Source organism: Hypanus sabinus, chromosome 20 (genome assembly GCF_030144855.1).
Source record: "Hypanus sabinus isolate sHypSab1 chromosome 20, sHypSab1.hap1, whole genome shotgun sequence".
NCBI lineage: Eukaryota > Metazoa > Chordata > Chondrichthyes > Myliobatiformes > Dasyatidae > Hypanus > Hypanus sabinus.
This window is the reverse complement of record NC_082725.1, coordinates 52,754,207-52,781,292: the sequence shown is the minus strand read 5'-3', so window position 1 is coordinate 52,781,292 and position 27,086 is coordinate 52,754,207. Positions and strand designations below refer to the sequence as shown.

At 40.2% G+C, this 27,086-nt stretch overlaps 1 protein-coding gene across 6 annotated transcripts in view; it reads left to right on the top strand.

The window, feature by feature from the left end:
• The window catches only part of LOC132378539 (F-actin-uncapping protein LRRC16A-like), a 331,671-nt gene extending 306,319 nt beyond the window's left edge, over window positions 1-25,352 (top strand). For 4 of the 6 annotated variants that reach the window (XM_059945515.1, XM_059945514.1, XM_059945518.1 and 1 more), the window contains 5 exons: window positions 3,604-3,682; window positions 7,139-7,342; window positions 9,755-9,898; window positions 15,235-15,387; window positions 24,255-25,352. In XM_059945515.1, coding sequence (XP_059801498.1) covers window positions 3,604-3,682; window positions 7,139-7,342; window positions 9,755-9,898; window positions 15,235-15,387; window positions 24,255-24,463 — 789 coding nt within the window. In that variant the 3' untranslated portion in view covers window positions 24,464-25,352. The remainder of the gene's footprint in view (window positions 1-3,603; window positions 3,683-7,138; window positions 7,343-9,754; window positions 9,899-15,234; window positions 15,388-24,254) is intronic. The other 2 variants (XM_059945516.1, XM_059945517.1) reach the window with 2 other exon arrangements.
• The last annotated feature ends 1,734 nt before the right edge of the window (window positions 25,353-27,086 follow it).

Below are 27,086 nucleotides of genomic sequence, written 5' to 3'. Positions count from 1 at the left end.
CCATTTTGCAATTAAGCACATTATATTCAATAAAAGTTAATTTCTCGTTTCTCCAAATTCCTATGTGATACAAGTACATTGAAATTATATTTGTGTTTAGCTTCAAGCAGTCTATCATAAACAAGAAAAAATTCTGAGGAAGCGACACTTTCAGAAAAAATTTGCTGTCCACCCATCCCAGACATTTTCTCTTCCTCCCCTCTTCCCATTGGAAAGCATATACACATGACTCACAGACAGCTTCTATCATACTGCAATAAGGCTACTTCCCAATCGACTTTATGTCTGCCTGCACTGCACTTTCTGAGTAACTGCAGCACTCTTTTTCTGCTTTCTTTGACTTTCCCTTACACCACTCAATGCACAGAGGTGAAGAAATAATTTATAAGGATGCCGTGCAAAACCTCAGTCTATGAGACTATAGTAAACCAATTTAACATTCTGGCTGTTCGTGTGGTGGAGGGTGGAGATACGTCTGTACCAAAGGAGATATAAGGCGCTTCTTTCCTCTGCTAGCCTTCAGGTCATCCTTGGGCAAGGCGTAGCACCTGCTTAGCCCCCCGATCGGGGTCAGGTGAAGCCGTGGAAACGGGGTGGATGGTCGTATGAGCAGCTGGTGTAGATCACAAGTCCTGGTTATGTGACTACTGAAGAGTATTGATAATGGCTGGGGTCACCCATCTGGTAAAGACACTGCCCAGAAGAAAGCAATGGCAAACCACTTCTGTAGAAAAAATTGCCAAGAATAATAATGGTCATGGATAGAGCAAAGAATAAGAACAATAGCATGAGTGGGTTCTTCCCAACGGACAACAGTCAGACTACAGACAGATGGAAGACCATGATTGCCCACGTCATACAACAGGGCACATAATTATGAGCTAATTGTGTTTACTTTCTGCTACAATGGTTTTACTATATAATGTATAATGCTGTTATTCTGCAGGTTGGGAGGGGGAGTGCTTGCTTTTTACATCACTGCCAGAGAGTGAGCATTATATCCTTTGCTGCAATTGCTGTTGCTGGCATTAGTCTTAGTGGCATTAACCTGGCTGGAGTCTTCATTTGTCTCTGCTCTACATCAGTCTTCTCTCCATCCCTCTGCCTTTATGTCTCACTGTCAACTAAGTAAGTGTCCTTAAATAGTCCAGTGGGCTCCAGTCAGTCTGCCATCTCGCCTTCCCCAAGCAGCTCAGGCAATAAATAAGCCAGTAATGCTCTTTCATTTGTAGCCAAAGGCTGTTGCCCTGTTGGTGTTTTGTTACAATCAATTCTGAGTACACTATCAATTCTAAATTAGTTGTGTGTTATTTGTCCCTTGCTGCCTATCCATTAACCCAATGCACACTTGTGTTTGCTCTGTTAATTTCTCCTATGCTCCCCAGGAAAACCTCACCCTGAATTTTCCACTTGGTGGACTGTTTAAGTGACGTCAGATAGCTGAAGGCCCAAAGTGCTCGATCAAAGAGTTTTCACAGCCTGTTAATCTACAGGTGACTCGGCTCACTTGAGATTTTTAGATACTCTGCCTGAATGAATGTCACCGGCCTTTCTCCTAAACAGATCAAATACTTCTTGCAGTCATGTAGTTGCACATTAACATGACCCAAAGGGTTACACAGTAGAACCTATTGTGCGAACTGTACATAATATTCCAAGTGAAACCTTACCAACGATGTGTATAATTGCAATATAACATCCTCGCTCCTAAACCCGATGTCCTAACTGCTGATGGCTAGCATACTAAACACCTTCTTCACCATCCTGTCTACTTGCATGGCTGCTTCCACTGTGCACTTGTGCTCCCACGTCCCTCTGTGCCATAGCACTCATCAGTGCCCTGCCATTCACTGTATGTCCAACCCTGGTTTGATGTCTAAATTGCATCACCTCACTCTTATGTAAGTTGAAATCCATTTGCCATTCCTCAGCCCATCTCCCTAACAGATCAAGATCCCTTTGCAATTCATTGTAACCTGTTCACTATCAATAAGACCCCTAACTTAGTTTCATCAACTTAGTTGCATTCATATCTATCTCATTTATATAAATATCGAATAACAGAGGTCCCAACACAGACCCTTTAGGAACCCCTCATCACAGGCACTAGGTCAGAGAATAGAACCTCATAAATCCACCTCACTAGCTCCCCCATGTGGCCTAACCTTCCAGATCAGCCTGCCATGTAGGAACTTGTCAGAGCCAGTACTAAAATACATGTAGTCAAGTCAAGTCGCTTTTTATTATCATTTCAACCATAGACTACTGGTACAGTGCACAGTAAAAATGAGATGATGCTTCCAATGCCAACAGATTCTGTGGTCTAAATGTTTTACACTGTGATGACACTAGATCAGCTAAGAATCATAGCTCGTCTTGTTCTATAGCTGTACATAAGTACCAAATAATAGTTTTTTAAGAAAATCACCTGCATCAGCTATATTCTATTTCTTGTTCCAAAACATGCTACAGTATTCATACTAACAGAATAAATATCACATCTATCACATTCAATCTTGATCCTCTCTAAACTGTATGTTATGAGTATTATCTTACTGAGATGACTCCTAACCATGTGCATCTACCTATTATTTCCCAGTTGGTTAGAAAGTTGACATTTTGATCATCATTCCCCTTCCTGTGTGCTCCTGACTCCTAGTGTGGGTGGTCTTGTGAAACTGAACCCACTGTATGATTGTGACTGTGCTCACCAGTGAAATTTCTGTTGTCAGTTGTTTTGCCTCTGATCACTGATGTGGTCTTCAGTAAATTACAACTAAATGGTTAAATTAAAATGAAATATTTCCTTTCTAACTTACCACTAAATTAAATCCTTGATATATTAAAGTTTGGTAACTTAAACTGCTAGCACAGGTGGTGCATGCGAGCTGGGTTTCAATGCTTGAGTGAAATTTGGACTGGCAGTGGGCAGGTTAAATGGTTTCGGTATGGACCAGGTCAAAGGGCCTGTTTCTGGGCTGTACTTCTCTATGACTGTTAGCTTTCTTCCTTAGCACTCTGCCTTCTTCGCATAATTCCTGTGCAGACTCAGCAGAGTAGGTGTTAATAGGGAATCTCGGCAAATTTGTGCTCTGCTGTTCCGAGTCTGGCATCAGAGAGTGGTGACATCTGCAATTTATCAGCAATTTCAGACCTTTTGCTCTGAGCCACCCATACACAAATGATCTGACGTTGCAGATATATACAGGCCTAAATAACTACTAAACTGCATCGGGGGTAATAAACCGTGAATTTTAAACAGCTGTATGAAGAGTGCCAGAAATAATATAAAATAAAACATTGTGAATCAAAATATATTAAAATATATTCGAATAATATAATCCGATATTTTAAATATTAGATTTGTATATTTGCTGGATTTGCGTAGATACAAGAGACTCCCAATACTGGAGTCCAGAGCAAAAAAACAACAGCTGGCAGCACTCAGCAGGTTGAGCAACATCTGAGGAGGCAAAGGGATTGTTGATGTCTTGGGTTGAGACCCTGCACCAGGGCTGCATCCTCAAGATTAGGCACTTGCTTCTAAGAGACTGGTCTAATCTTTTGAGTGTTAAGATTATTTGAATTTTGTTGTCTTCTTAGAAACTTGAAAATGAAGCAGGAAATAAGGAATTATATGAAAACCTGTCGAGTGTAGACCGACTTGACGAAGCTGGCAGAGGTGAGTATAAGTTTTACAGAGCAGGGTCCTGAGAAAATGTGTTAAGATTGTAACTTGCACATCTATTTAAGACGGCTGGCAGTTTATCATCATGAGCACACATTTTTCATTAGCTTTGTACAACTAATTCATGTGCCCAATTTGTTTAATCCTTGCATATTAAAAGCAGATGATTTGCTAATCTTCCAAAATAATTCATGTAAGCATGAGTGGTTCTACTGGTGACAACAGAAGGTTATAATTCATGGTTACATTCACATCAAGAGTGTCTGCAAATATTCACAACCTTGAGAGCAAAATACAGCAGATGCTGGAGATCTGAAGTAAAAATAAGGATCAAAAAAGCTGCAGGTGGTGGAAATTTAAAAAAAAAGAGACAATAATGGAAAATCTCAGCAGGTCAGGCAGTATCCATGGAATGAGAAAAAGTATACAACTGGGGCCTTCAGTCCTTCATTAGAACCGGAAACGAGAAAGATATAAGTCAGGTTTTCAGTAGCCAGGAAAGTCAGGTAGCATGTGTTGAGATGGTAGCACAATTAACATTCAGGCCCAGTGGTTTTGCATTAAGTGCTGATTATCCCATATTTTTTGTTAATATAACTGTTTCTGTAGAATATCCAGCAAATCTAAAATGTCAGTGACAATGATAAGAGAAATGACCAGCTTTCTGAATGCTCTCACAGTTTGCCCCTGCTTAGCTACTTCCTAGAAAACTTAAACACATTTGTGAAAAGCTGGTTCCTAGCAAGTGGCATGTGCTATTTTGTAACTGGCAAGTTGTGAACGCTTTCTCTGGGGGAATGCTAAAGACTGACAAATGATGTCACTCATGGGCACTGGTGCATTATGTGCACAGACGTGCCTTCAGAAAGCTTACATAAAGCACAAAATGTTGCCTTAGTATGATAAGATTCCTAACTTGCATTAGAGAAAGTCAAAAAATGGTTGATTGGTTAATTTTATGTGAAAATTTTAAGTTTGTTTTTTGAGATAATTTTAATACTAATCTCTCTTCAAAGTATTCTATTAGAAGCTGATGACATTCCTTGTTTTACTCAGGTTAGGTACAAGGAAGAAACTATCCGAAACCACGCCTTCTGCCTTCATATAGTTTACTTTGTTTAATAGTTGAATTCCATTATGTCAATAGACCATCTCCAGTGGAAGAATATTAGCATAGACTACAAAGAGAATAAATGAACTTTGCCATGTCAATAGTGACAAGAACACTAGTAATACTGGACAGAAATTCTGAGAACAACTCTTTGTTGGCACAGAAATCCAGAAGGGGCAGAGGATTCAGAAAGAGCTCCCTACACAGCAGCCTTATTTGATTGGATTCCTGCGCTTTCTGCTTTCACCATCTTCTCGAGGGATGGATAATAAATGTTGTACTTGCCAGCAAAGCTCACATCCCAGGAATAATATTGTCTCGTATTACAAAGCTTTGCCACATCCACTGGTTTAGGGCACGTTTTATAGTGTGGGGATCTGAAATGGATTTTCTTTAACTGAAAAAAATCCGTAAATATTTAAATAGTGTATCGTTACTCCTTAATGTTTAAAAAATTGTCAAGGCTAGAAGCCTCACAACTGAACAGATGCCTGTTATAGTTGTTGCCTGGTTTTTTGTTACTATTAGACAGAACTTGCAAACTCCGAACCGCTACCAACTAGAAAGAACAGGGCAGCAAAAGTGTGAGAACACTGCCATGTGTAAGTTGTACTCCAAGCCACACCCTACCTCGACTAGGAAATCTATTGGTATTCCTTCATCATTGCTGGTGAAATAACATCCTGGAACTCCCTCCCTAAGCACTGGGTATACCCCATCTCAAGAATGTATAGGTTCAAGGAGACAGCTCACTGCCACTTTTTCAACAGTTTTTAATAAATATTAGAAAAAATTGTGTACAGCTCTATATTTTGGAATACTAACATGTGTCTTAGATGCAAACATCCACAAAATTAATTAGTTGTTTTTTTTAAAACGATAATGAAAGGTTTCAGCATCACACAAAATGCTGGAGAAACTCAGCAGGCTAGGCAGCATCTATGGACAAGAGTAAAGTGGATGTTTCAGGCCAAGACCCTTCACCAGGACTGGAGAAAGGTCAACTGTTTATTCATTTCCTTGGATGCTACCTGACCTGCTGAGTTCCTCCAGCATTTTGTGTGTGTTGCTCTGGATTTCCAGCATCTGCAGACTTTCTCATGTTTATGATAAAAGGCCTCCTTTGTTGCAGCCAATACAGTAACTGTACAGAATGTACCTGTTTGGCAACAGTTTTCTGATTACATTCTAAAACATTGATGCACAGGGTCGAAATGAGGTAGATTTTGAGGTCAAGGGTCCATTAGTTTGGAGAACTAGGACGCAACATCCTCCTTTGCAACAGTGGGATAGAAGCTGTCCTTGAGCCTGGTGGTACCCACTTTGAGGCTTTTGTATTTTCCGTTGTCTGATGGGAGGGGAAAGGAGAAAATGTCCGGAATGGGTAGAGTCTTTAGTTACGTTAGCTGTTTTCTTGAGGAAGCAGAGGCACTGGGGAGCTTTCTTGACTGTGGCCATTAACATGGCTATTGGAAAACGCCCAGAAACATGAAGCATCTTACCATCTTATTGAGGAATTTAAACGGTGGACAACGTTGCTTGTTTCTAGTATAAGTCAAGGTATATTGTCTGCTTCAGATAAAAAGTGAATTACTAATCAGTGGCTAATCTACATCAGTGGTTTAGCTGTAGAGTTCTTGCCTGCCATGTAGGGGGCCCACATTTAATTCCCAGCTAATGCCTTACCCTGCTAGTGTATTGTGTGCAGTTCTGGTCACCTCAATACAGAAAGGATGTCGAAGCTCTACAGAGAATGCACAGGAGCTTTTTTCAGGATTAGAGAGCATGTCTTATGGGGAAATGTGGAGTAAGCAAGACCTTTTCTCTTTGGGGTGAAGGAGAAAAAAAGGTGATGATGGAGGTGTACAAGATGAGGAGAAGCATTGTTAGAGGGGACAGCCAGCTCCTTTTTCCCAGAGCAGAAATTGCTAATAATAGGGGACATAATTTTAAGGTGATAGGGGGAAAGTATAGGGGGAGATGTCAGGGGTAAGTGGGTTGAATGCTTTGCTGGGGTGGTTGTAGAGGCAGATACCTCGGGGTCATTTCAGAGACCCTTAGACAGGCACATGAATGACAGGAAAATGGAGGACTTTGCGGGAGTAAAGGGTTAGGTTGATCTTGGAGCAGGTTAAAAATTCTGTACAACATTGTGGACTGAAGGGCCTGTGTTGTGTTGCACTGTTCTATATTCTGATTCATTAAAAATGTTTTGCACATTGTCCATCTCAAGTTTTGGTGTTCTGGACAGAACATGCACTTTACCTGTGAGCTAGCATGCAGTTTTACTGTTTCTTTACATATCCTCGTGCTTGTACATTGTCTCTTTGTTATTCTAGCCAAGGGTCAGCAAATCCAAAAAGGAGATCCCAGCTTAACTTCACCAGAGAAACTTACAAAACCTGAACCAAAGACAGAAACAGTGAAACCTAGAAGTTCTTCCACCACACCTACCAGTCCAAAAACACCACCTCAGATTCTCAAGCCAGGCAATATGGGGCGTCCTAGTATCCCTCAAAAGCCGAGACCCAGCTGGAGCTCAGGTGAGTGTGGTTACCTATCATTCACTCATTAACTCAGTTGTTGATGGTCAGTAAAGACTATTTCACAAACTCAATCGTTGAAGAAGTGCTCCCTTGTAGGTCAAAATACTTGAAGGTTTTTATAAATGGATTAGGCCTGGTAGAATAGATCGCAAAGAAAAAAATCTGAAAAGATATTTAGTGGGGTCAAACTTTTCTGTAGACTTTGAAAAGTTAGATAATAACTATCAGATTCTTGCTTCCAGTGATAAATACAGAGGGGTGAAAGGTCAGCCAGTGTCCCTCAATTAATGAAATGCTCAAGAATCTGCCTTGAGTGTCTCCTTTACCTGTGCTTCGTCACCCTCCGAATCATGGGATTTCAAAGAGCCACCATTTTTGTCCTAGCTGTGAATAGTCAGCTCTGTCCTGTGGTTTAGATCCCCAGGTCTAGACCTTCGAGTCAGAGGTGCAACATGGAAACAAGTCTTCAGGCTACGAAGTCCATGCTGACCTTCAAGCACCCATCTTTCCTCTAATCCTACCCCAAACCATTTTGTTGCCCCCACATTCCTATCAGCTCCTCCCCAATATTCTGCCTTTCATCCTACACATTAGGCACTGGAGGAAATTTGGAGAGGCCAGTTAATCTGACCGTCGGCATATCTCTGGGATGTGGAAGAAGTCCTAGGGAAAACTCCGCTGTCACGGGAAGGACGTGCAAACTCCACACGGATAGCACTGGAGTGCAGGATTGAATCCTGGATTTGTGAGGCAGTACCACTGTGCCCCCCACTATTTTATAGCTGGGAATGGAAACAGGTTCTCAATAATTTGCTCTGTCAAGGTATCAGGTTTGTTTTAAGGTTCCAGTTCAATCACCTTCCATTTTACTAAACTCGAAGTTCAGAGTTACTTTGTTATCAAGGTACATGTATGTCAACAGGTGCAACCATAAGATATGGTTTCTTGCGGGCATACTCAGTAAAACCATAACAGTATCGATGAAAGACAGCACCCAACAGGACAGGCAAACAACCAGTGTGCAAAAGACAACAAACTGCAAAAGCAAAATCAAAATAAGAAAGAAATAAATAAACAAACAAACAAACAAACAAACAAGCAATAAATATCAAGAACATGAGATGAAGAGTCCCGGAAAGTGAGTCGGTAGGTTGTGGGAACAGTTCAGATGGTTGAATGACATTATCTCACTGGGATCAACTCAGGAATTTAAGCCCATTGTACATTTTCAGAGGGCAATCGTCTTATCATGGAAATCAATCCATGCACTATTCTTGCAGCTGTAACTTCACCTTGCATGTGACATCAGCAAGGCCTGTGTCACTTCAGCAATATTTCTGTATCTTCCGTCTACCCTACTTGCAATAAAGGTTATCACACCATTTCAATACCTTCAGTATCAGCATGTTAACTCTTTCATCCTCGTTCAAAGGAGCTGCTATTGTGAAAATGCATGGTATTTTTCCAGTGTTGCTTCCTTTATTATTCTCCTATATATGCTTCTCCAGTTTTGCCTTTCAGAAACATTGTTTTATTATTGCTGTATTCTTCCTTTTGCTTGAATTTAAGGGCTTTATTAATCTCTTATTCTTTGTAGTTTGCTCTCAGTTTTTCTTCCTCTATCAACAGCTTGTTGATCCTGTTCTGAACTCCTCCAAATCCTCAGGGTTATTGCTCTTCACGGTGTTGCAAGTCGTTTGTAACCCAGTGCTATCCTTAATCTAAATTGTATATTATTATGGGGATTATTTTCCTTCAGGGATATGTGTATAGATGCTATGAATTTGCATTTACTACTTTACAAATGTATCATTGATGGTTGATTGTAATCTTTCAATTAAATTTCTTTGTATATCCTTCCTACTTCTGTAAATCATTGTTTCGATTTAAGACCCTCATTTTGGATATGAACTCTTCTTAATTCTGTAAGTGTCTTCGTTTAAGTTTAAAACCTTCCTTCTCAAATTTAAAACACAATGGAACAGCTCTTTATTCAAAAGTGAATTTAATGATTTATTTGGAGGCAGCTTTTAAAATTTTTCATAGGTCATTAATATTTATTTTATATCATATTTATTATATTTATTTTATAAATCTCCACAGAAATATGCACTGTTAATCCATCATTTCTAATATTAAACATTTTTTCATTATGTAGTATAATTAGCTCCATTTTATTGAGAGTAGGATATATATTTTGTAAGGAATTCTAATTAGATTGGTGATACTTATTGGGAGGAAAATTAGCTCATAATCTCCTTTGTACATCTAACAAAGAACTTGTTGAAAAATGTTCCATTGGATCACTGGATGCAAAGCACTAATTTATCTCAAGCAACTGCTCGTATTGTTTGGAGAAAGAATGAATGACTTTGACAAGAATGATACCTTTGTTATTCCTTGTTATAGAGGAAACCCCAGAATCACCATCTGGTCTCTCTTCCCCCAAAATTGCTCTGGTCCCACCTGCTCTAAAGCGAATACCATCAGATAAGGATGGGCAGAGCAGCCCCCCTTTCAGTGGGCCCAACAGCTGCTCATCTTCACATGAAGGTAGGCTGATACTGTTTAATGCCAGACAAGAGAGATGGGGAGAGCGTTGTGGGGGAGGAAGGGCTGATTAGACTAATTGGAAGATTTACTGAATAATACAGCAGACAGTTAACTCTTTAACTGTATCATCCACTTCCTTATCAGGATCCCAAAAGAAACCAGATATTCTGAGAGAGAAGTTGAATGAAAATTTATAGCTGTAACCTATCAAGAATGAGCAAATTTTTTTTGTCTGATTGGGGACTGGTAATGTTCTTGGATGTATTCAGTGAAAGAGTTACAAGCTGGTGGCATTCAATGGCAATAACATTTGTGAAAGATAATGTATTAGAGGATTAACTGTAATGTAAAATGTAATTTCCCTGTAAAAAGTGCTCAATTATGTATCAATATTGCATTTCTTTTGTTATTGCAATTGCACAAGCTGCCACAGTGTGTAAACCATCTTGTATGCATTTCACATTACAAATGGTTTGTATTATTGCAAAATGTGTATTTCATTTGTTTTCCCATTTGTTTGTCTCCATAAGCTAAAACAAATATAACTTTGCAAAAGTGAAACATATTGCAGTCCACTAGGAATTCATGTGATGCTTTTCATTTATAAGCTAATGAGCACCAAGCAAATTTCTATACATTTACATTTCAAAATTGCTTAAGTTTTTGTCAGCCACACAAATCTACCTTCATCATTGCAAGAATATTTAAGTCATGAGAGAAGCGGAGTTTTTTTCCCTCAACATTGACCACTGATGTCCAGAGGCTTTGCAGTATGCATCCTTTGAGACAGGAAAGCTTTATCACATTTATAAAAAGTTCTCTTTTGGAAGAGGACAGCGAGGCTTGAGAGGAAGTGCGGCGGCGGCCATTTTCAAATTGTCCAATTGCTTCTCAGATCGGAGTTCTGAGAGGCGGGACTGCGCAGGCGCGTGAAGGAAGCCCGGGAAGGAGGGAAGATATATAAAGAACGCCGCCTTAAGAAGCGGGCAGCGGAGTGAGCCGGGCGCAGAGTGTAGGGCTTGGGCTCAGAGGGCTTAGGCGGAAGAGGGCACAGTAGGCTTATCTTTTAGTTCTTGTATTTTCAGTTATTTGGGAGGCATGAGTGTGAGGGCAGCTTGTTGTTCTCGGTGTCGGATGCGGGAGATCCTGGAGTCTCCGAGCCTCCCGGACGTCCACATCTGCGCCAGGTGCGCCGAACTGCAGCTCCTGAGGGACCGAGTTAGGGAACTGGAGCTGCAGCTCGATGACCTTCGCCTGGTCAGGGAGAGTGAGGAGGTGATAGAGAGGAGTTACAGGCAGGTGGTCACTCTGGGACCACAGGAGGCAGATAGGTGGGTTACAGTCAGGAAGGGGAAGAGGCAGGTACTAGAGAGTACCCCAGTGGCTGTACCCCTTGACAATAAGTATTCATGTTTGAGTACTGTTGGGGAGGACAGCCTACCTGGTGGGAGTGACAGTGGCCAAGCCTCCGGCACAGAGGACGGCCCTGTAGCTCAGAAGGGTAGGGTTAGAAGAAAGAGGTCCATAGTAATAGGGGACTCAATAGTCAGGGGCTCAGACAGGCGTTTCTGTGGAGGTGATCGGGAGTCCCGGATGGTAATTTGCCTCCCTGGTGCCAGGGTTCGGGACGTTTCTGATCGCGTCCAAGATATCCTGAAGTGGGAGGGTGAAGAACCAGAGGTCGTGGTACATGTAGGTACCAATGACATAGGAAGGAAAGGGGAAGAGGTCCTGAAACGAGAGTATAGGGAGTTAGGAAGGCAGTTAAGAAGAAGGACCGCAAAGGTAGTAATCTCAGGATTACTGCCTGTGCCACGCGACAGTGAGAGTAGGAATAGAATTAGGTGGAGGATGAATGCGTGGCTGTGGGATTGGAGCAGGGGGCAGGGATTCAAGTTTCTGGATCATTGGGACCTCTTCTGGGGCAGGAGTGACCTGTTCAAGAAGGACGGGTTACACTTGAATCGTGGGGGGACCAATATCCTAGCGGGGAGGTTTGCTAGGGCTACAGGGCGGACTTTAAACTAGTAAGATGGGGGGGGCGGGAGACTATTTGAGGAGTTTATAGGAGAGGAGGTTAGTTCACCAGTGGTGAATAGACAGTGTGTGAGGGAGGAAAGGCAGGTGATGGAGAAGGGATGCGCTCAGCCCGAAGATGTAGGGGAGAAGAAAGAAAAGGATAATAAATTTGAATGCATTGTTAGGGATGGAAAGAGAGGAAGAGATGGAGAGTATCTTAAATGTATCTATTTTAATGCTAGGAGCATTGTAAGAAAGGTGGATGAGCTTAAAGCGTGGATTGATACCTGGAATTTTGATGTTGTAGCTATTAGTGAAACATGGTTGCAGGAAGGGTGTGATTGGCAACTAAATATTCCTGGATTTAGTTGCTTCAGGTGTGATAGAGGAGGAGGTGTTGCATTGCTTGTCCGAGAAAATTTTATGGCGGTGCTTTGGAAGGATAGATTAGAGAGCTCCTCTAGGGAGGCCATTTGGGTGGAATTGAAGAATGGGAAAGGTGCAGTAACACTGATAGGAGTGTATTATAGGCCACCTAATGGGGAGCGTGAGTTGGAAGAGCAAATGTGTAAGGAGATAGCAGATATTTGTAGTAAACACAAGGTGGTGATTGTGGGAGATTTTAAATTTTCCACACGTAGACTGGGAAGCTCATTCTGTAAAAGGGCTGGATGGTTTAGAGTTTGTGAAATGTGTGCAGGATAGTTTTTTGTAACAATACATAGAAGTACCGACTAGAGATGGGGCAGTATTGGATCTCCTGTTAGGGAATGCGATAGGTCAGCTGACAGATGTATGTGTTGGGGAGCACTTCGGGTCCAGTGATCACAATAGCATTAGCTTCAATATAATTATGGAGAAGGACAGGACTGGACCTAGAGTTGAGATTTTTGATTGGAGAAAGGCTAACTTTGAGGGGATGCGAAGGGATTTAGAGAGAGTGGATTGGGTCAAGTTGTTTTATGGGAAGGATGTAATAGAGAAATGGAGGTCATTTAAGGGTGAAATTATGAGGGTACAGAATCTTTATGTTCCTGTTAGGGTGAAAGGAAAGGTTAAAGGTTTGAGAGCACCATGGTTTTCAAGGGATATTAGAAATTTGGTTCAGAAAAAGAGGGATGTCTACAATAGATATAGGCAGCATGGAGTAAAGGAATTGCTCAAGGAATATAAAGAATGTAAAAGGAATCTTAAGAAAGAGATTAGAAAAGCTAACAGAAGATACGAGGTTGGTTTGGCAAATAAGGTGAAAGTAAATCCGAAAGTTTTCTACAGTTATATTAAAAGCAAGAGGATAGTGAGGGATAAAATTGGCCCCTTAGAGAATCAGAGTGGTCAGCTATGTGTGGAACCGAAGGAGATGGGAGAGATTTTGAATGATTGCTTCTCTTCGGTATTCACTAAGGAGAAGGATATTGAATTGTGTAAGGTGTGGGAAACAAGTAAGGAAGTTATGGAACCAATGACAATTAAAGAGGTGGAGGTACTGGCGCTTTTAAGAAATTTAAAAGTGGATAAATCTCCGGGTCCTGACAGGATATTCCCCAGGACCTTGAGGGAAGTTTGTGTAGAAATAGCAGGAGCTCTGACGGAGATCTTTAATATGTCATTAGAAACGGGGATTGTGCCGGAGGATTGGCGTATTGCTCATGTGGTTCCATTGTTTAAAAAGGGTTCTAGAAGGAAGCCTAGCAATTATAGACCTGTCAGTTTGACATCAGTGGTGGGTAAATTAATGGAAAGTATTCTTAGAGATAGTATTTATAATTATCTGGATAGACGGGATCTGATTAGAAGTAGCCAGCATGGATTTGTGCGTGGAAGGTCATGTTTGACAAACCTTACTGAATTTTTTGAAGAAGTTACGAGGAATGTTGACGAGGGTAAGGCAGTGGATGTAGTCTATATGGACTTCAGCAAAGCCTTTGACAAAGTTCCACATGGAAGGTTAGTTAAGAAGGTTCAGTCGTTAGGTATTAATGCTGGAGTAATAAAATGGATTCAACAGTGGCTAGATGGGAGATGCCAGAGAGTAGTGGTGGATAATTGTTTATCAGGATGGAGGCCGGTGACTAGCAGGGTGCCTCAGGGATCTGTTTTGGGCCCAATGTTGTTTGTAATATACATAAATGATCTGGATGATGGGGTGGTAAATTGGATTAGTAAGTATGCCGATGATACTAAGGTAGGAGGTGTTGTGGATAATGAGGTGGATTTTCAAAGCTTGCAGGGAGATTTATGCCGGTTAGAAGAATGGGCTGAACGTTGGCAGATGGAGTTTAATGCTGAGAAGTGTGAGGTTCTACATTTTGGCAGGAATAATCCAAATAGAACATACAGAGTAAATGGTAGGGCATTGAGGAATGCAGAGGAACAGAGAGATCTAGGAATAACTGTGCATAGTTCCCTGAAAGTGAAGTCTCATGTAGATAGGGTGGTGAAGAGGGCTTTTGGAACGCTAGCCTTTATAAATCAAAGCATTGAGTACAGAAGTTGGGATGTAATGCTAAAGTTGTACAAGGCATTGGTAAGGCCAAATTTGGAATATTGTGTGCAGTTCTGGTCACCGAATTATAGGAAAGATATCAATAAATTAGAGAGAGTGCAGAGACGATTTACTAGGATGTTACCTGGGTTTCAGCAATTAAGTTACAGAGAAAGTTTGAACAAGTTAGGTCTCTATTCATTGGAGCGTAGAAGGTTGAGGGGGGATTTGATTGAGGTATTTAAAATTTTGAGAGGGATAGATAGAGTTGACGTGAACAGGCTGTTTCCATTGAGAGTAGGGGAGATTCAAACTAGAGGACATGATTTGAGAGTTAGGGGGCAGAAGTTTAAGGGAAACACGAGGGGGTATTTCTTTACTCAAAGAGTGATAGCTGTGTGGAATGAGCTTCCTGTAGAAGTAGTAGAGACCAGTTCAGTTGTGTCATTTAAGGTAAATTTGGATAGGTATATGGACAGGAAAGGAGTGGAGGGTTATGGGCTGAGTGCGGGTAGGTGGGACTAGGTGAGATTAAGGGTTCGGCACGGACTAGGAGGGCCAAAATGGCCTGTTTCCGTGCTGTGATTGTTATATGGTTATAAACCATAAAGAAAATTGAACAGTTTCTTATAAAATTACTAAATACAAGATCCTATTTTCTGCAGTTTTGTGTTCAAAACAAGAAGATTGTCTTTACATTCTTAAATGGAAAAGTTATTTTTGTACATAAAAGCTAAAGGTCAGCATATTTCTCCTTCAAGTATAGTTTGTGCTGCTCCAACTGATTGTGTTTATGAAGTAAAAATTAAAAAGTACCATTTTTCCCTGGTAGAGCTATTTGGACTTGATAATAGAACTGACACAGAAAATGATTCTGAAATGGCAAAAAATGGAGCACGTGTCAAAAGAATACTGAGGCAATCATCTACTGGCGCGGTGAATGATGCAAGCGAGATTGAGCACAAGAAATCACAGCCAATGACTGGTCAGAACTTTTGCCTTCCTGGAATAGTGGTGGTGGTGAAGCTGGCACCAACAAATAATTATTTCTTTCCCCCAAGCGGCATAGTACAAGCAACTTAAAAACTGTATATCTGGAACACAAATTGGAGATTCAGTTATCATTGGCAATTGTATTACTGAATTATAGTATAACAGCATTTTCAACTTGATAGATTCAAGTTGAATGGATGCAAAAATCTAAACTAGAAAAAATGAGGATATGCTCACCTCTGACTTTAAAGCCACCAATGTCCTTTTTTTAAAAAATTAAGATTATACACCTATCAGAGCTATTGAGTTTGTACATATATTTTGGATTTTACTCACTAATTTACTCACTACTAGCTAATTTTGCAAAATCAAAACCTTGCTAGTCAGTTATACAATATGTTTTTGAGAAATCCAGGCTGCTAGATTTGACTTAGTATGATGTACAAAAGCAATACAACAGGATAGGTATATGTCTGTTCTAATTTGTTGGTGCCATTTTCATGTTTGGAGGCAGATCATATTCATATCTTGCAGATGAAACCTTTAATATCCCATTCCCTGTATCATGTTAATTTTATTTGCTCAAAATTAAGCAATGTGAAATTAATTGCAATTGGCTTCTAGTGAATATCAATAAAATTTTCATATTTAAAAAACATTTAAAATGATAATATAAATTATGAAGCTGACTTCTTGAATTAAAACTAAGCTTCAGGAAAGCCAGGGATAGGGATGTTGAAGCTTTGAAAGCTTTGCTTTAAGGTGGTGGTGGTAATTTTGTTAAGTTTTTATTTGACTTTTAAACTTCATTCAAGTATTGTGTTTAGCAAGCTTTGCTGCTGATACTGTGTCCCATCGTTTGTGTGTTATTTCATTCATTTTCTTTGTGATCACTTATGGACAAATACTGTGTGCTGTATTTCCTAAATGTCATGACTCAGGCTCAGTGATGAACTAATTTCAGGATATCTCACTGGTTTTGGAATATAGCCATTCGAAACCATACTGCTTAAATCTCCTCTTTCTCCTTTAGTATTGATTTTAGCCTTCAATCTCCTATCTATATTCCAGAAACTTTTTTTTTCTGTGAATGAAAAGAGGTTGTGCAATTTCTAAATTGAAGGCCCCATTTAACTCAGTTCAGTGAAGATTCCAGTGGACTTGCACACAATCATGTTATGGAGATGCTAAAGTCAAAGTGTATTTATTATCGAAGTATGTTTTCAGAATACAACCTGGAGATTCGACTTCCCCACAGGCAGCCATAAAACAATGAAAATCCATGGAGCCGTTCGAAGAAAAACATCAACCCCCGCCCCCCCCCAGGTGTCTTTTAAAATTTATAGTTGACACCCACTTCTATAGCAACATCTGACTGCTCATTCCATATACCCACCATTCTCTGTGTAAATAAAAAATATGTCCCACATCTTCTTTATAAATCTTCAGCATCCCCCCTTGAACATATGCCATCTGGTTTTAAACTCCCCTGCACTGAGATAAACACTGTTCCATTCATTTTATCTATGCCCCTCATGATTTCAGAAACCTCTATGAAGTCACCTCTCAGACTCCATCATTCCAGGGAAAATAGTAGAAGCTTCTCCTTGCAGCTGAAGGTGCCTGGTTGCAGTAACTACTTTGTGAATCTTTTGTTCACCCTTTTCAGCTTAATATCTGCCTTCCTATAGGTGGGTGACCAGAACTGCACTTGATACTCCCAAATATGGACTCATAAATTAACGAGTACAGTTGCAACAAGTATTAGCCAGTCTTTTTGTAGTTGTGGACAACATTGGCCATATTAATCTGCTCATCCTATTTCCAGTTCTGATTAGATTATGAAGATGAGTTGGTGGATTTGAATCACATTTGCTAATTTACATCTCCCACCAGCAGTCAGTCAAACCTGCTCCATCTTCAAATAATCAGTACCCAACCTCTTTTAACCCACCTTAGTTTAAAGGTCCTGAACTTGGAAGGAAACGTCACCACATAAATACATATTTATGAATACATGTATAGGAAGCGTGTGTGGCTTGAAAGTTTCCAGGCCTCTGTGCTCTTGATGTTGAGTTTAGTGTGGGAACACAAAGTTGAAGAAGATAGAGTGGGGAGTACATGCAATATCCTGTCCCAAGTTGAGTTCAGCTCTCCTATTCACTTCATATGCGCAAGGGACAAAGGTAAGAGTTTGCAAATTTGTATGTTGTAAGTTTTTTTTTAATGTAACAGATTTTAATATTTTTGGATGTTTCTGACTGACGGAAATAGTAATTATTTTTGCAGTGGTTGATGAGCTGATGGAAAGGGACAGTCACAGAATCATAAGAGTTGAACAGTACAGAAGTGGGTCCTTTGGCCAACTTGTCACATCAACTGCGAGACCTATTGTTTTTGCCCATATTAGGCCTGTATCACTCTACTCTTTTCCTATTCAATTAACTTCCAAATGCCTTTTGAACATTGAAATTATATCTGCCTCTACTACTTCATGGCAATTCTTTCCATGTAATCACGATCCTCTGTGTGAGAAACTTGCTCCTTAGATCTTCTTTAAATTCCTCCCTTTTCACTCTAAATCAATGCCCTCTAGTTTTAAACTCCCTCCCCCCACCCCCAAACTTGGGAAAAGATTCAGATCTTCTACAGATTTTATAAACCTCTCTCACCCCTCAGCTTCCTGTGTTCCAGCTGATCCAGTAATTCCTTATAAGTAAAATCTTCCATTCTAGGCAACATCCTGTCTCATCTCTTCTGGACACTATCTAATGCCTAGAGTCATATGAAACGTTTTTAGATCCCTTGCTGCATTGGTTTCTCAGGGAGTTAAGTCCTAAAGGAATTGATCAATTATTATCCAACTGGGTGTATAGATGTGAAAGCGGTAATGATTTAGAGCAAAGCTGATTGATTTGCACTCAATTTTAGGCTAACTTTAGCAAATCCATTGACTTTGTCCCAAAATCAGTAAGTTATGCAAGCAGAAATTTAGATCTGTCACCTTTACTTTCAGTTTTGCTAGATTCCTTCAGGGAAACACTGAAGATTTGTCCTAAATTATCTCTTAAGGTACCAGGGAAGGACTTCAATTATCTGACTTCCCCAGCTGATTCATAACTTGGACTGGATATTTCTCATTGGGAGATTCTACAAAAGGGAGACTCTCCCAGTGGCTGCCCATTTCACTTTGATCCATTTTCATTCTGACTTATCTGTCCATGGATTAGGCCAAACTCAGGATGGAGAAGCAACACCTCATATTCCTACAGGGTATCCTCCAACCAGATGGCATGAACATCAATTTCTCTAACTTTCAGTAAGTGCAGTTTGAGACAGTGAAGATCAAGTCAGGTTACCAGTATTACAGTGGAGTAAAGAGAATTACAGAGGCATGAGAGAGGAGCTCATTGGAAGGGGACTGTATCAGGGATGACATCAGAACAGCAGTGGCTGGAGTTTCTGGGGCAATTCAGAAGGCACACGATAGATGCATTCCAAAGATGAAGTATTGTAAAGGGAAGATGAGTCAACACAACCGTGGCTGACAAGGGAAATCAAAAATAGCATAAAATCTAAAGAGCAGGCGCTTTAATATACCAAACATCAGTGAGAAGTTAAAAGATTGGGAAGTTTTTAAAAACCAGCAGGAGGCAACTAAAAAGCCATAAGGAGAGAAAAGATGAAATATGAAGGTAAGCCAGCCAATAATATAAAAGAAGATATCAAAAGTTTTTTCAAATATAGAAAGTGTAAAACAGAGGTGAGAGTGGATTTCGGACAGCTTGAAAATGAATCAGAATCAGGTTTATTATCACCGGCATGTGTCGTGAAATTTGTTAACTTAGCAGCAGCAGTTCAATGCAATACATAATATAGCAGAGAAGAAAATAATAGTAATTAATAAAATAATAAATAAGTAAATCAATTACATTAAGTAGATTTTTTTTAAACATGCAAAAACAGAAATACTGTATATATTTTAAAAAGTGAGGTAGTGTCCAAAGATTCAAAGTCCATTTAAGAATTGGATGGCAGAGGGGAAGAATCTGTTCCTGAATCGCTGAGTGTGTGCCTTCAGGCTTCTGTACCTCCTACCTGATAGTATCAGTGAGAAAAGGGCATGTCCAGGGTGCTAGAGGTCCTTAATAATGGACGCTGCCTTTCTGAGACACCACTCCCTAAAGATGTCCTGGGTACTTTGTAGGCTAGTAATCATGCTCCAAGATGGAGCTGATTAGCTAAATGACTCTAGAGAGGTCGTAATGGGATATAAAGAAATGGCAGAAATGGTATTTTGCATCTCTTCACCATGGAAGACACCAGCTGTATGCCAGAAATGCAAGAGTGTCAGGGGGCAGAAGCGAGTGTAGTTGCTATTACTAAGGAGAAGGTGCTTGGGAAGCTGAAAGGTCTGAAGGCAGATAAATCACCTGGAGCAGATGGACTACACTCTAGAGTTCTGAAGGATGTAGCTGAAGAGATTGTAGAGGCATTAGTAATGATCTTTCAAGAATCTCTAGATTCTGGAATGGTTTTAGAAAGATGGAAAATTGCAAATGTCACTCCACTCTTTTAAGAAGAGAGAGAGGCAGAAGAAAGAACTTAAAGGCCAATTAGCCTGAATTCAGTGGTTGGGAAGATTTTGGAGTTCAGTATTAAGGATGAGGTTTCAGGGTACTTGGAGTCAAATGTTAAAACAGGCCAAAGTCAGCATGGTTCATTAAGGAGAAATCTTGTCTGACATATCTGTTGGAATTCTTTAAGGAAATAACAAGCAGGATAGACAAAGGAGAACCAGTGGATGTTGTTTAGTTGGATTTTCAGAAGGACTTTGACAAGATGCTGCACATAACGCTGTTTAACAAGATAAGAGCCCATGGTATTAAAGAAAAGGTACCAGCATGGTTAGAAGGTTGGCTGACTGGTGTTGGGTCTGTGTCCACAGCTTTTTTTTTACACTGTCAATGGTTTGGATGAAGGAATTGATGGCATTGTGGCCAAGTTTGTGGATGATATAAAGATAGGTGGAGAGGCAAGGGCAGGTGGTGTTGAAGAAGCAGATAATCTGCAGCAGGATTTTGACATTTGGAAAATGGGCAAAGAAGTGGCAGATGAAATATAGTGCAGAGAACTATATGTTTGCACTTTATGCACTTTGTTAGAAGGAATAATGGCAGAAGTAGACTTTTCTAAATTGGAGAAAATTCAAAAATCAGAGTTGCAAAAGGACTTTGGAGCCCTCTTGCAGCATTCCCTAAAGGGGAACTTGTGGGCTGAGTCAGTGGTAAGGAAGTTAAATGCAATATTAGCATTCATTTTGAGGGGATGAGAATATAAAAACAAGGATGTAAAACTGATGCTTTATAAGGCATTTGTCAGACTACACTTGGGATATAGTGGATAGTTTTGAGCCCCTTATCTGAAAAAGGATATGCGGGCATCGGAGGAGGTTCACAAGATTGATTCCAGAAATAAAAGGGTTAATGTGTGAGGAGTGTTCGATGGCTCTGGGCCTGTAATTGGTGGAATTTAGAAGAGCGAGAGGGAATCCCGTTGAAATCCATAGAATATTGAAAGGGCTAGATAGAGTGGATGTGGAGAGTATGTTTCCTTTAGTGGAGGAATCTAGGACCAGAGGGCACTGTCTCAGAATAGAGGGACATTTAGAACAGAGAGAGTAGTGAATCTGTGGAACCCATTGCCATGGACTGCTGTGGAGGCCAAGTCATTGATATATTTGAAGCAGAGACTAACCAAGTTCTTGGTTAGTCAGGGTGTCAAAAGTTACAGGGAGAAGGCAGGAGAGTGGTAGAGCAGACTCAATGGACTTTTGCTTTATACTGCTCTTATAATTTTTCCCCGTTCCCTTTTCGCTCTTTTTCCATTCCTCATTCCAGTTACTCTCTCAGCCATCGTCTTTTCCTCACCCATCACTTCCTCTGATTTCCTCCTCTTTTCCTTTCTACCATGGTCCACTGACTTCCAACTGTGGATTACTTCTCCAACCCTTTACCTCTTCCATTACTTACTGCATCCCCCCTCTCCCACCCATCTTCCCACTTAACCTGGTCTAATCTATCACCTTCCAGCTTGTATTCTTTCCTTTCTCACCACCTTATCAATTTGGCCTCTGCCTCCTTCCTTTTCAGTTCTGATGAAGCATTTCAAGTATTTCCAGAGATGTTGCTTGACTTGCTAAGTTCCTCCAGCACTTTGTGTAGGTTGCTCAAGATTTCCCGCACCTGCAGAAGCTCTTGCATTTATATTGGAAAGCCCTAAGATTTTGTTTTGACAATCCACTATTTTCACCGTCATAGTTACTACACAACTATTTTCCTTTTCTTCCCTGACATTTTTTTCTTCAGTAGATAAACACCTGAGCAACCACACTAAGGCTTAACTTCTTGATTCTGGATCATCAGTCCTAGCCTTTTGGTTTCCTTTGTCTTCAAAGTAAAAATATTATCAGGTGCATATATGTCACCATATGCAGCCCTGAGATTCATTATCTTTCGGGCATACTCAATAAATCCATAGAATGATAATCATGATAGATTCAATGATAAAACCACCAACATGGACATTCCACCAGTGTGTAAATACAAAAAGAAAGAAATAATAAATAAATAAATGAATGAATGAATGAATAAATAGATAGATAGATAGATAGATAGATAAATAAATAAACAGATAAATAAATAAACAAACAAACAAACAAACAAGCAAGCACTGAATATCAGGAACTTGAGATGAAGAGTTCTTCAAAATGAGCGCACAGGTTGTGGGAACAGTTCAGTGATGGGGTGAGTGAAGTTTTCCCCTTCAGTTCAGGGGTAATAAATGTTCTTGAACATGGTGGTGTGAGTCCGGAGGTTCCTGTACCACCTTCCTGATAGCAGCACCAAAAAGCACCATGACTTGGGTGGTGGGGCGAACATTTCAGTGATATCTTGCTATCTTACCAGTGTCAGCTGCTGACCATGGATGGTAAAAACCCATACAAATAAATATTTTTAACAAAAATTAGCATCCCATGAACTGTAAAGTAGAGGAATAAAGATTAATGGACCTTAATACACTAATATGAGCACTTCTCATAGTGGTTCATTAGAAGAGCTGTTCAAACCAATGGTTTTCTTAATCAAGAAACATGGAACAGGAATGAACAAAAAGCTTGTGGCTTCAGAATGATCCTAATTGAATGGAATGACCACCAAGTACCAGCCTTTGCTGGTAACTAAGTTGATGGTTCCAGCAGAGAGTGTTTAAGTATGTTTTATTGCCATTAATATTCATTTGGGAGATGTAATCATAGAGCATGTTGTCCCTGCTGCTTAGCCTCCTGCTAGTCCCTCAAATGGTTATGTGAATGGTATGGGAGTTTAGGTTATGCTAAATACTAAAGCAAGTATTCACACAGAACAACAGATTATATGTGAACAGTGATTCAGGACATGGTGCCACTTTTTAAGATGATGCAATTTCTCCAAGTACTTTTTATTTTATATGCACAAAGATTACTCCCATCAAGTAGTTCTTTTACCTTGATTTTGGGATAAATCTGTTGCTTTCTGTTAATTATTATTTTTTGATCTTTTTACTTAGTGGTTGGAACAACAGCACCTGGTTATAGCATATCAGCAGTTAGAAAGCTAACCACTGAAAATCGTGTTTTTAATTGAAGTTAAGCAAATTAAATGTAGCGTGGAGTTGCACAGTATGGAAAGATGCCATTTGGCCCACCATTTTGACACTGACCTTCGAGCACCTAATCCTACTCTGATAACCTTTCTTAATGCCCTTCACATTCCCGTCAATTCCTCCCAGGTTCTTCATTTACACACTAGGGGCAAATTAACATAGCCAAGCATTTTGCTTTTGAACAAATTGTGTCCCTAGAGCAGGGGTTCCAAACCTAGGATCCACAGATCCCTTCCTTAATGGTATTGGTCCATGGCATAAAAATGGTCGGTGGCTGTTGTCCTAGAGGAAACCCACGTGATTGCAGGGAGGACCTGCAAACTCCACAGAGACAAGATCAAACCCAGGTTGCTGGGGTTGTGAGACAGTAGCTCTACCTGCTGTCCCACCATGTTGTTCTATTTTGAGAATGGACTTTACTTATAGCCTTTGAAATTTAAGAGTATAGAGATGTTTAAATATTTGTCTCACTTAATATGACCATTATATAAAAAAATTGCTTCTGGGCTTGGCTGTATAATGATGCCTGCCTTAAAAAAAAACATGTTCTAAGCATTGTCTTGCATTAGGTTGGATGTACTGTTGCTTATTTCTACAGAGTTCACCAGTGGTTGCCAATTGACCAGAACTGAGGATCAGAATGCACTTCGTATCTGGTCATTCAGATAATGCCGGCCATGGTTGGTGCAAAGAGCACAGATCCATTAATTTGAATGGGGTCACCAATCTTTATTAGAAAGTGATGTTATTTTAATGCTTTAATGAAATTATATATAACAACTATTTTAAGATTTGGTGTTTTTTATCTAAAAAAAATTATAACTTAATCTCTAACAGTTTAGCTTTTTTGAGTTAAATATATACCAGTGGTTTCTGCAAGTATGGTTATTAAAAGCACTCTGATGCCATGAGCTGTCAGTAGTCCATCACGATGGTCTATAGACAGGACCTAATTGAGGTCAACTCATCACTCACAGACTGCCCATCCTCATGGACAAACAGCAGCCGTGACCATGGGTATTCCAGGAGACGCGAGTACAAGGCACAGATCCGACACAAGTCTTGTCTCTGCCTTCATATACTGATGTATTTAATTTTTTCTATTTTTACATTGCATTAAATAATCCTTACTCCATTGTTATTAAAAATTACCAGTACGTCAAAGTTCTATGACAGAGACCAGCTCCAAGCAAAGCCCTCAGTCAGAAGAAAGCAAGTCAGATCGATCTGCTGATGATCAAGAGTTTCGAGCAAAGGAGAAGACGGCAAAGAGAGAGCGGCAGCATTCGAAGACGGAGGGGAAGAGCAGCAGCAGGTCCAGTGATTCTGGAGAGGAAGGCGACAAAGACTACATATTTGTATAGACGCTTTGAGGAATAGAGGTTGTGCAGCACAAGAACACATAATGAAACAGATGATCAGGGTGTAACAATGAACCTGAGATGTTTCATTCACCAGCCAAACAGCAGATACTTTTTTTTTAACTGGAAAACTATTGGGATTCTTGGCTTACATTTTTTTTAATTACTTGATTCTTTAAAATAATCTATTGCATTAATTTACTGCATGCTTATAATGCTCTGCCATCAACCCAATCTCATCCATTAATCACTGCTTCCCAATTCTGACAATGGTTAGATGCCAATAATTTCTCTTACACTGGAATTTTGTATAACAGCTCTGAAGAACATAAGAACATTGGAAAACATGCATTGGAACTGGAAACTTTGTGGGGCTAGCTTCTGTATAATATTCAGAAAATTAATGGATATGCCCCATGTGTTCATGGGTGGCAAATGTGCACACGAGATATAATCCTGTATGCAAGTGAGAAGATTAATGTTACTAATTGAGCACAGTAATGAAATAGATTTGTATAATTTATTATAAATAAAAAGGGGAGCTTGGATAAGGGTTTATAATCCTACAGCAGGGCATCTTTTGTCCTCGATGTACAGATACGCCATTCCAGTTTATTAAATAAGTTGTTATAAACATTCTCATAAGCACAATGAGCAAGAGTATATGGGGGTGTAACTTATAGCAGTTTCATGTAATGGTCTGATGGAACAGGGAAGTATGATTTTATTTTAATCATTAGGCTAGCTGATGATTTACCCACTTTTACATCTGAAATAATTTTATCATTTTGCCTTCCAGTGACATATATTGCTCACTGTATGTTAGTTCCAGTGTAGGTGGAATTTCTTCATGTATATATTTGTACCAATAAAGAGAATGATTCATACCTTTGTTTCTTCTGGCCTGGACTGTCCTTAAAACCAAGTCTTAGTAATGTGCAGATGTGACAAGACAACAAGTGAAACACCCTATGTCTACTTGTAACCATGTCTGGTTAATGTTCAGACACGCTGAGAGAAAATTTTATTATTAAAGTACATATGTGTCACCACATACAACCGAGATTCATTTTCCTGCGGGCATACTCAGCAAATCTATAGAACAGTAACTATAAAAGGATCAATGAAAGATCAACCAGAGTGCAGAAGACGACAAACTTTGCCAATACAAATGTGAATAAATAGCAATGAATAACGAGAACTTAAGATAACAGGATAAGGAGCCCATGAAATGAGATCATTAGTTGTGGGAATTTCTCAGTGGATGGTTAAGTGAGTGTAGTTATCCCCTTCTGTTCAGACGCCTGATGGGTGTGGAGCAGTAACTGTCCTTGAACCTGATGGTGTATGTCCTGAGGCTCTTGTACCTTCAGCCTGATGGCAGCAGTGAAGAAAGATCACGGTGGTGATCACTGGTGATGGATGCTGCTTTGCTACGACAATGTTTCATGTTGATGTGCTCACTGGTTGGGAGGGCTTTGCCAATGATGTACTGGGCCAAATCCACTTCCTTTTTAAGGATTTTCTTTTCAGAGACATCGCTGTTTCCTTACCAAGCCGTGATGCAGCCAATTTACTCTCCACAACACATCTATAGAAGTGACATCTGTAGATGTAGCATTCATTGCCAGGCAATGACTACCAGCAGCAAGAGAGGGTCTTCCATCATGTTTGACATTCAAGTGGCATTACCATCATAGAACCCCCACCAGTAATATCCTGGGGGGTCACTATTATCGAGAAACTCAGCTGCTGCAGCTATATAAATAACACTGCTACAAGAGCAGGTCAGAGGCTGAGCTTCCCAAAGTGCAGTGTTTCGCCTCATGACCTTCCCACCATCTGCAGGACCCACGTCAAGAATGTGCTGAGTTCTTCTCTGTGCTTACAAATGCCATGTTAGCATTCATTTCAAGAGGTCCAGAATACAAGAGCAGGGATGTGATGCTGAGGCTTTACAAGGCCTCACCTTGAGTATTGTGAACAGTTTTGGGCCCCTCATCTTAGAAAGGATGTGCTGGCACTGGAGAGGGTCCAGAGGAGGTTCACAAGGATGATTCCAGGAATGAAAGAGTTATCATAGGAGGAACTTTATTGGCAATGGGTCTGTACTCACTGGAATTCAGAAGGATGAGGGGAGATCTTATTGAAACCTTTTGAGTGTTGAAAGGCTTAAACAGAGTAAATATGGAAAGGATGTTTCCCATGGTGGGAGAGTCTAGGACAAGCGGGCACAGCCTCAGGAAAAAGAGATGCACTTTCAAAACAGATGGGGAGAAATTTCTTTAGCCAAAGGGTGGTGAATTTGTGGAATTTGTTGCCACATGCTGCTGTGGAGGCCAAGTTGTTGGTTGTATTTAAGGCAGAGATTGATAGGTTCTTGATTGGACATGGCATTAAAAGTTACAGACAGAAGGCCAAGAACTGGGGTCAAGGAGGAGATTGGAAAAAAAAAGATCAGCCATGATCAAATGGTGGAGCAGACTCGATGGGCCAGATGGCCTAATCCTGCTCCTGTGTCTTATGTATGAAGGCAATGCCAGTCCCTAAATTCAGTTACTGAGAATTAACTGAAGTGCCAACTGCTGAATTGGCACACCATAGTATAAGCAGGCAGTGATTATCA